The sequence below is a fragment of the Chanodichthys erythropterus genome, chromosome 19, assembly GCF_024489055.1.
Source record: "Chanodichthys erythropterus isolate Z2021 chromosome 19, ASM2448905v1, whole genome shotgun sequence".
Taxonomy (NCBI): domain Eukaryota; kingdom Metazoa; phylum Chordata; class Actinopteri; order Cypriniformes; family Xenocyprididae; genus Chanodichthys; species Chanodichthys erythropterus.
The window spans coordinates 8624579-8635302 of record NC_090239.1 but is presented as its reverse complement, the minus strand read 5'-3'; the positions used below and the strand labels follow the sequence as shown (position 1 = coordinate 8635302).

At 37.8% G+C, this 10724-nt stretch overlaps 1 protein-coding gene across 1 annotated transcript; it reads left to right on the top strand.

Annotated features, from left to right (window-relative positions):
• Positions 1–3652: 3652 nt before the first annotated feature.
• btbd17a (BTB (POZ) domain containing 17a) lies at positions 3653–10321 on the top strand. The gene is made up of 3 exons (XM_067370288.1): positions 3653–3746; positions 5173–5455; positions 8728–10321. Exons 1-3 carry the CDS (start codon positions 3653–3655, stop codon positions 9812–9814), a joined length of 1464 nt encoding a protein of 487 aa, XP_067226389.1. The 3' UTR covers positions 9815–10321.
• Positions 10322–10724: the final 403 nt, after the last annotated feature.

Below are 10724 nucleotides of genomic sequence, written 5' to 3'. Positions count from 1 at the left end.
GTAAAATCAGAAACATTGGTCGTTGACTACATGCTCATGGCCAAATTTTGATAGTAAGTGGCAAAAAATGCAATCAAAATCAGGTGTGTGTAATTTTTTTATGTGTTCATACATATAAATGTCTATAACTCCTAAACAAAATGAGATATTTTCACCAAATTTGACACACTTATATATGGGGGCACTATGAGGACACACACAAAAAAAGCGGTGGGACTATAATTGAACAAAACATGAAATTGGTCTGTTGGTCTGATTGACTTCAAAATTGACATGTGTCTTTGTCTCCAAATGTCTTTATTTACTCATTTTTGCAGTTGGTCTGCTGCTAGCTTCCTTGTTTGCTTCTGTTGTGCTTGGCCCCTTAATTGCTGCTTTCAGCTATATTTTAAAGTGAAATTATTGCAATATGTCAGAAGAAATCCAGAATCCTGGACAGCTTGGTAGGAAATTGGTTGCTAGGTACAATGGTCAATTATATAGTTTAGTCATCATTATAGAAAAATATTTTACTGCAGGATGCCACAATTAGCCAATCAGATTAGAGGTATATAATGTTCTAAATTTATAGTTAAGAAATTAAGTTTTATTTAGCAAAGGTGCATTAAACTGTATGAATATTTTAATATAGAATAAGCCTAGAATATATTAAATATATATTATATATTAAGAGCTGAATAGGTATTTGAAATGAAGCACATGGATATAAATGCTCCCTGTATTGAATTGCAGCCTTTTTTATCAGGTCTGTTAAACTTTGACTGTACATTGTCCTAGTTAAAATCAAATCAATTTTTTTTATTCACCCAACCGAATGCTGTATGATGTAGCCTTAAGAGGAATCCATTCATCACTATCAGTTTAGATCAGGGTCACAATCAGCCTGATAGTAGCTTTAGGGTTTCTCCTAAGTAAATGATTTACTCAAATTTTCCTCGGAAGTTCATCTCACACACGCACAGCACACATCCGTACACTTACACAAACACGCACATATCTGTTCCCTCTGTTGCCTTGTCACACAGCCAAGGTTCAGACGCTCTCAGCACATTTCTCCCGCTCCTTTGACTGGCAGTAAACAAGTGACATAACCTCTAACTAGAGGACTAAGGGGTGGATGTCCTTACATACAGAGAGAGAAATAGACTCCAATCCTTCTTTTGATCCTAAGTGTGGACAGCATGTAATAGGACCAACATGTTCAGTCTGGCTGAGTGACTGAAAAATACAGTGTACAAGGGTGTCACATACTTCTGGGTGCCATGTTTAGACAGTCCTGTTACCTCTTTTCATACAAATCCTTAACCCTAAGAATTAAATTTACACATGTAACTTCTTTTTTGTGCTATGAATAATATCTCAAATTGAGCAGTTTGTTGTGCTATTCAAGTTATGCAATTTTAAAGCGAAAGCTCACCAAAAATTTTAAAAATCTGTCATTTACTCACCCTCAAACCTGTCTCTAACCTGTTTGAGTTCCTTTCATCTGCAGAATACAACATTCATTTTAATGAATATTTCAACAGTTTTCCTCCATACAATATGGAAGCTTGTTTCAGCTGCAGAATAAAAAATAAAAAACGTAAACTGTGATTATTTTTTTTTTATGCAAGTGTGAGTTTTTGGACTTTATAACTTGCTATTCTCAATTTATATCTCACAATTTAGAGAAAAAAAGTCAGAATTGTGTGTTTATATTCCGAGTATGTAACACAATTTACTCAGTTGCAAGCTTATATCTCGCAATTCTGACTTCTTGCGATTCTGGGTGTAACTCGCAATTCTGACCTTTTTTTTTTTTGTAGAATTGCGAAAAAAAAAAAATCAATTGCAAGATCAGTAGTGGCCTTTGCTATGTTTCACTTAAAGGTGCCGTAGAACGCGTTTTCAAAAGATGTAATATAAGTCTAAGGTGTCCCCTGAATGTGTCTGTGAAGTTTCAGCTCAAAATACCCCATAGATTTTTTTTAATTCATTTTTTTAACTGCCTATTTTGGGGCATCATTAAATATGCACCGATTCAGGCTATGGCCCCTTTAAATTCTCGTGCTCCCCGTCCCCGAGCTCGAGACAGCCTTAAACAGCATAAACAAAGTTCACACAGCTAATATAACCCTCAAAATTGATCTTTACAAAGTGTTCATCATGCAGCATGTCTAATCGTGTAAGTATGGTATTTATTTGGATGTTTACATTGATTCTGAATGAGTTTGAGGCTGTGCACCATGGCTAACGGCTAATGCTACACTGTTGGAGAGATTTATAAAGAATGAAGTTGTGTTTATGAATTATACAGACTGCAAGTGTTTTAATAATGAAAATAAGGACGGCTCTTGTCTCCGTGAATACAGTAAGAAACGATGGTAACTTTAACCACATTTAACAGTACATTAGCAACATGCTAACAAAACATTTAGAAAGACAATTTACAATATCATGTAAATCTAAAATTATATCATGGATCATGTCAGTTATTATTGCTCCATCTGCCATTTTTCGCTATTGTCCTTGCTTGCTTATCTAGTCTGTTGATCCAGCTGTGCACATCCAGATGTTAATACTGGCTGCCCTTGTGTAATGCCTCGATCATGGGCTGGCATATGTAAATATTGGGGGCGTACATATTAATGATCCCAACTGTTGCGTAACAGTCGGTGTTATGTTGAGATTCGCCTGTTCTTCAGAGGTCTTTTAACCAAATCAAATTTACATAAGAAGGAGGAAACAATGGAGTTTGAGACTCACTGTATGTCATTTCCATGTACTGAACTCTTGTTATTCAACTATGCCAAGGTAAATTCAAAATTTCCATTCTACGGCACCTTTGAAATGGGCCTTGCATCAGAAGGGGCCTAAGTTTGTAAGTTTTGCCCTGCCATCACATAGCACACAGGGTCAGAAATTAATGGGGACTTGGGGCAAAAATGCCACCAAAATTAATAAAAAAACAAAACAAGATATGATGCAAAATTAAGTCTCCATATAAGTTCTTGTTTTTAATATTTATAAGCAATATCACACCAACCTAAGTGCTGTTTTCCCGAATATCAGCACGTTTGCAAATGTGATATTGATTTTATATAGCAATTCAATAAACACGTTTATAGGATATTAGGTGACATACATTTTAGACACAATATTGTCAATATTGTCTGAAATGCATTCATTTATGCATGCAGATTTGCATAAACAGACTTGCAACTCTCAGTTACAATTACAGTTCAAGATTAGAATTCCACGCTTGCTGTGCCTGAACAGCTGAGGCCTCCTCTGGATGTATGTCATACAACATTAAAAAAGAGAAAAGTCAAAATCAAAGCCGTTGTCATGGCAACTGCCGTTCCTGCCCACCAAAACGAACTCCCCACCCCCCACAGGTTCCACTGATCGATAGGATACTGTGAGGGTGGAACTAACCCAAAACAACCAGTAACCTACATACTAGTTATGCACCATAGTCTATATGCCACATAAAGGGGGCCGACAGACTATCCATCATCTACTGAAGAGGAGGAGGAGGAGGAGGAAACAAAAGAAAGACAATTAAATCAAGGAAGAGTAGAGGGTTGAAAAGAGAAAGAAAACTGACGAAAATATAGAATAGAGACAGAAAAGAGAGTAGGAGATCAAATCCACTATCGGACAAGAAAAGATGGCTTATTTGTTGGGAAAAGGGTTGCTTGCCCATGTTTACCTGCTCTTCTTGCTGTTGGCCATCGGTTTGCATGTGCAACCTGTCCGTGGAGGTAAGGTGACTTGGACTTTCTCCCAGATGATAGATGCAATGTTTGGACATAATGTCAGAAATATTGGATTTGTGGATGGAGATATCCAGAACTCTGGGTTTCATCTGCTGGATGAAAAAAAAAAAAAATCTGCACTTTGCAAAGTTGCATGTTAAGAGACATTCTATATGTTAAAATGCAGTTGTGAAAAAGGTGATCTTCAATTTATCAAGATCATGCTTTTTTTAATATGAGAAGGATGAAAACATGTTCTAGCATGAAAAATAATGTCCAATTATTATCTATCAAATACAATGATGTACCTAATCATGTCTGGCTAGTAAGAGACCATTAAAATGTTTTAATTTGATGAAAAACAATTAACCCATCATCAGCAATTAAGACTTTCCTTTGATTTCTGTTGTATTTCATTACGAACCTGTTATATGATTCATAACGGCTTGTACTTTATGTGGTAACAAGTAATAGGAAACCAGGGCGCTATAAGTGGTTTGTTCACGCACACACAACACCAACACAAACAAATGCATGATGGTATTTCTGAGAACTCTGCAATGACACCCGGACCAGCATTCAAGGAAATGCACAACGGAAGTTGGATGATCATTTTGAGGGTGCAGAGCCATGAAAACACATTCTGTTTAAAAACACTTGTTCCCTTATGGAAAAACAAGACGGTTAAGACAGTTCTACTGTATGTGTAATATGAACAATGGAAAAGAGGAAACACTGCAAATAAACATCGAAACATGCAAGTTCAAATTCTTAGGTGAGAAATAATCTAATTTAAACCTGGAAGAAAGTTCTGAAAATCTAAAACATAAAAATTGTGACATAAAATGAAGAAGAAATTTTTAAGATAATCATATATTTATAAGATTATAAATATAAATATATAATAAATTATATTTAGTATGTGATTTTATCTTGTAAATGCTGTTTTTTTGTGTTCTCTATTCATCATAAAATATAAAAAAAATTGTCATGTTTCCAAAAAAATATATTATGTATATAACGGAAAAACGTTTTTTTTTTTTTTTTTTGCGCACAGACGACAACGTTCCCCATTCACACAGATCCGCGTAAACTATTAAAAATGCTGTATTTTGTTGCCAGGCCAGTAGTTGATGATGTCACTTTGTAAAGAAAAACTACGCACCTATAGACTGAACACGTTATGCACATGCACATTGTTAATTGAGTTACACCTGTTCCCTGTTCTGTTAATGATCTCCCTTCTGTATTTAAGCCCTTAATTTGCCTGTGTTCTTTGTCTTGTGATAATGTTATGTTGTAAGTGTGTGGTGCTTCTGTGTTTTTATTCTACATCTCTCTCCCTTGGATTATCTACAAAAGCACATACTGTGACACCCATCACCAGTCACTGGACATGAATAATTACGCCTCTTTCCCCATCACTCTGCAGGTTTGAGGGCAGAGAGACTGGAAGAAGGCACCACAGAAGTTATCAGTCACTCGCAGGGGCTGGTGGCACGGCTGGAGGGCCTTCTAATGCTGGGGAATAACAGTGACATTTCCCTACGTGTGGAAACAGTGAATGCGGATGAGGTCAAGGTGATCCAAGCCCACACGCTGGTGCTTTCACTGCAGAGCCGAGTGTTTGAAGAGATGCTGAGAAACCGCAATAGTAGCACGCTAGTGCTGCGAGAAATAGCAGAATGCACTGCTGTGTTCGATAAATTCATCAGGTGAGAAGCATTGAGTTGGGAAATGTTGACATCTATCTATCTATCTATCTATCTATCTATCTATCTATCTATCTATCTATCTATCTATCTATCTATCTATCTATCTGTCTGTCTGTCTGTCTGTCTGTCTGTCTATACATATACATACCTATATATATATATATATATATATATGTATTTTTGTGTTCAAATAAAATAACAAAAGAAAACAAAATAAAAGAAAAATAAAGCAACGAGCACATTTTATTATTATTATTATTATTATTATTTAGGTCAAACCAAGACTGTAAAGCATCATAAGTAAGTGAAAAGCATGTGAGTTGGGTAGGACTGATGCACTTTATAAAACTGAGTTTATAGAACTGCAAAATTTACATAAAAGGAAAAGTCTGCAGTGTTGTACCATCCCTGCTGTACCATCCCAAAACATGTCATGACAAGTAATGAGAACATTTCCATCCCACACATGTCCAAGACTCTCTCTAATGGCCAATGGTGGAACTGCAACCTTCCTGCTGTCAGCTGCTTGGACCCAACAAGAGATAATATCAATGAAACACAACAGTAATATTTAAAAATGAACTCTCTGGTCTTTTGTAAAGCACCTTTACAATAAGAATGGCCAAACGGGGCAAAGTTACAATGGTTAAGTGAAGCTAGCGTGAGAAGATGTTTTGGTTACAAGAGCACATGCCGCCTACTCATTTATTTTGAATGAGCTGAAGTTTTTTGTTTGGGGTATTATTTCCTTTATAGTGATCCAAAGGATAAGACAACAAAGATACAATCAGCAGCAAAAGAGGAAAACAAGGCAAATTTATGTTGGAGACGGAGTGACAGCATGAAACTACAATGGTAGAGAACAAAAAGTTTACTCAGTCAAGAGAAATGCATTATTATTAAACAGATTTATATTTTTATTGTAGAAAATGATATTATTTTATCAGTTAACAATCCAGTTTGGCTCACAGAACCAATAGACGCCACAAATGACAAAATGTTGGCTCCCTTTCAGTTCATGACATTAAATATGAATTGAATTGGACACACCCCAAAGGAAGCTGTATTGGAATTCAAATAGGAATGACAGGAAGAGGAATTGCAAGTTCAGAGACAAAACATAAATACTTACATCATTAATTTTGAATAATCATGTAGTACACTTTTTTTTTTTTTTTTTTTTTTACAACCAATTCGAAACATTTCTCAAAACTACTTCCAAAACCATTAATACAACCACAATGTTGTCAGCTAGCTTAATAAAAATAAATCTTTAATAAAGGTAATTTATTAAATATGAATGTATTAAATATTCTGCTATGTATATCTCCTTTTGTTTTCTATGAAGGAAATAAAAGCTTTGTAAATGATGACATATATTCCTTAAACCTACAGCCTAAACAACTAATACAGCCAGAATGTTCACTACAATGTAAACAGCTATTATAAAAATAAATCGTTAATAAAGTTAATTTATTAAACATTAATTTACTAAATATTCTGCTATGTATCTCCTCCTGTGTTCTGTGAATAAAAGGATGCTACAGCCAAAACAACTAATACAGCCAAAATGTTCACCACAGCTAAGTTTATAAAATAAATTAGTTATTAAATATGAAATAAAATTAAGGTATAAAAAGTTAGTAATATATATACAAATAGCAAATACTACTACTACTACTAATAATAATAATTATAATCAGTGTTGGGAAAAGTTACTTTTAAAAGTAATGTGTTGCAATATTGTTATTTCCTAAAAAAGTAACTAAATGCATTACTTTAAAAAAAAACGTAACGTGTTGTTACTTTTGCGTTAGTTTTTCTCACATAGGCTAAGCTTGCTTGCTTGTTTTTTAATAACAAAAAATGTTTTATTTTTGGCAAAAATAATATGAAAAGTGAATAATCCTGAGGCTAAAAGAAATGCAAAATCACACCTGCACAGCAGAGGGCGCAGCTCAAAAAAAACCTTTCAGCTGTGCTGCCATTCTGGATCGCAGGAGAAGAAAGTTCAACGCCCATCAGCAATACAAAAAAAAAAAAAAAAAAAATGAAACACAAATGTGATGTTTAACTAAAGTAATTTTTGCTTATTGGTATGGTCACATTTGATCATCGAAGGTCAGCAGCAAAGACACTGTTAATATTGTATTATTTAACATATATAATTATTGCAGGAGAGGCATCAGTCAATAAATGGGAAAACAATGTAACCTGCGTTACTTATATGAAAAAGTAACAAGATATTTTGTAGTAAGTTTAAAAGTAATGTGTTACTTTACTTGTTGCTTTAAAAAAGTAATCTGATTACATAACTCATGTAACTTGTAATGCGTTACCCCAAACACTGATTGTAATATAATAAAATGATAAATTACAATTATTACAAAATGTTTCTTGTTCAGTTCAAGTTCAGACATATGAAGATTATATTTTCAGATGTATCACGATTCTCTCTTGAATCGTTTCTAGTTTTTAAGGCAGGAACACACCAAGCTGATGAACGGCTGTCGGGCAGTTTTTGTTCATCGTCCGACTAAGTTTTCTCAGTGTGTTCCACACCGTCGGCTGAAGTTGGTCCTCATCTGCTTTCTTTTGGGCCGATTCGACATGTTGAATCGGCGTCGGAGCTCATCGGTCCCTCTGGCCATCTGATCATTCTAATTGGCTGTTCAGATACTGCCACCTGCTGGTACGGAAAGGCATTTCATCTTGCACAGGCACAGAACGGACGTGCTACTTGGCCGTCGGCTTTCGAGCGTCAGTTTGGTGTGTCAAGCCAACTTTGGACCCAGACGCTGCCGACGTGAGCCAACCCTGCAGTCTGCTTACATCACCACTAGTTAGTTGGCGTCGGCTTGGTGTGTTCCTGCCTTTAAACAGCAGATGGCACTACTAAACGTTCCTTATTAACACTCGTATGCTGTCTGCTTCCAGTTCTTTTACACACACCACTTAAACCTAAAATAATCATTCATAAAGTTTGAAAAGGTTGAAGCGAATTACAAATCTCGCATCATAAAAGCATTCTGAGCAAGTTTATTTTACCACTTAAATGACTCAACTCTTCGTGAGCGTTTGAGTGTGCGGTTAAAAACTAGCCTAGAGCTCCATCTGCTGTTAAAACTAAGCTCACAATCGATTAGAGAGAGAAAGTATCAGGAGGATTGATCCAGATTCATTGTATCGATCGAGAATCGATGTATCGTCCTAGCCCTAAAAATTCATTTAAGATACACTATTTGATGATCTAATTTTCTTCTGTATTGCAGATATCTGTATTGTGGTGAACTCTCATTGCAGTTGGACCAGGCCACACCACTGCACAGACTGGCAACCAAGTACGGCATCTCCAGCCTCCAGCAAGGACTAACCCAGTACATGAGCCAGAACCTGGCCAGCGATTCTCTAGGCGGTCATGTGGTGAGTTGGTACCAGTACGCCGTGACGGTTGGCGACACGGCACTGAGAGACAGCTGCCTTCAGTTTTTATCGTGGAATCTGTCATCGGTGCTTCAGAGCGCAGAATGGCCGTCGGTTAGTGCTGAATTGCTAATGACCCTCCTGCAGCGCTCTGATTTAGTATTGAAGAGCGAGCTGGAACTGTTTGAGGCGCTTGAAATCTGGATCACCCAGAATGACCCGGACAGCCTGACAGCAGAGAATGCCCTTCGACTGGTGCGCTACGCCATGATCCCTCCACGTGAACTGTTTCGCTTGCAGCGACAGTCGCCGATCATGACGCGCTACCACGAGTCGGTGCGCAATCTTCTCTACCTATCGTATCAGTTCCATTCAGCTTCACCCCTTCAGCTGGCCAAGTTCTTCGACGTGAACTGCAGCCTCTTCGTGCCCCGCAACTATCTCTCATCCATGTGGGGGTCTCAGTGGATCATAAGCAACCCGGCACGGGATGACCGTAGCACCAGTTTCCAGACCCAGTTGGGTCCGAGCGGATTTGACTCCAGTAAGCGGGTGACGTGGAACGCCCTGTTCTCGCCCCGCTGGCTCCCTCTCAGCATGCGGCCCATGTACACCGAGCAGGGCGCCATGCAGCCACCACGGCCCGATGGTGGAAGTGGAATCGCCCGGCCTCGTATCATCATCACACCTGCTACTTCCAGTGCAGATTTTGCAGGTGTAAGCTTCCAAAAGACTTTGCTCATCTTGACAAAGCAGAAGGGCAAGCTTGTGGTGCGGCATATCTTCGGTTTCCACCAAAGCACAGAGGAGGTGGGGGACTTCCTGGCTGAAGTGGACCTGCAGTATCGCACATCCGAGTACCTGGTGGATGGATCGCTGTACTTGCACATCATCGTGAAGCCTATTTACCAGACTCTCATAGCAACCAAGAAATAATGTAACAGGCACATTGAAGTAGGATACACATGCATGATTTAGAAGGTCTATACATTTTTTGATACAGGGAAGAAAACTTTTAGTGCATCCAGTGTGATTAAGACTAATGAAGTGCATCTCCACTGTCCTTATAATGTATTGTAAGTTAGAGGTTTACTCCGGGGAAAAAAAATGTCAAAAAAATGAAACGTCTTACTGTGCGTTCACACCGCCGTCGGCGAGAGTGTCAAAATTCGCCTTGGCTGCCCTGCCAACAATGCTGTACTGTGCGTTCAAACCGCCACCGGCAGGAGGGTCAAAGTAAATGACAAGTTGTGGCAACCAATCAGAATCCTCTCAAGCGAGGACGTCTACATTCCGATTGGACCGCGTCATAGCTCATTACCATAAAGTTGACCTGACTTAAACTTTCCTCGACGCTCTCACCATCCAAGACACGCCTCGCCGCCGGCTCACATTGGAAATGAATGACTTCCTGTCACTTTGACGCTCTCGCTGGCGCATGGTTAGTCCACATGTATGAAATTAAAGGGTTAGTTCACACAAAAAAGAAAATTCTGTCATTATTTACTCACCCTCTTGTCATTCCAAATTTGTATGTCTCTTTCTCCCATGGAATACAAAAGGAAAATTTTTGAAGAATGTTAACACTGCTCTCTTACAATGAAAGTGGAATGGTACCAGGAGCTGTCAAGCTCTAAAAAGGACAAAAACATCATAAAAAGTTGAAAATTGTTAGCTGTGGTCTCCATTCACTGGCATTGTAGAGAGAAGAGCAGCTTGTACATTCTTATAAATATCTTCTTTTGCGTTCCACGTAAGAAAGGAAAGTTTAGTCAATTATGACAGTATTTTGATTTTTGACCAAATTTTTACTTTAATAGGGTGTGACATACACTTTGTGTGCCAA

Bases quoted from the DNA above. Each gene is read 5' to 3' on its own strand.
- btbd17a (XM_067370288.1), top strand. From the start codon at position 3,653: ATGGCTTATTTGTTGGGAAAAGGGTTGCTTGCCCATGTTTACCTGCTC. The intron at 3,747-5,172 runs GTAAGGTGACTT...ATCACTCTGCAG, and splicing joins TGTGCAACCTGTCCGTGGAG to GTTTGAGGGCAGAGAGACTG. The intron at 5,456-8,727 runs GTGAGAAGCATT...TCTGTATTGCAG, and splicing joins GTGTTCGATAAATTCATCAG to ATATCTGTATTGTGGTGAAC.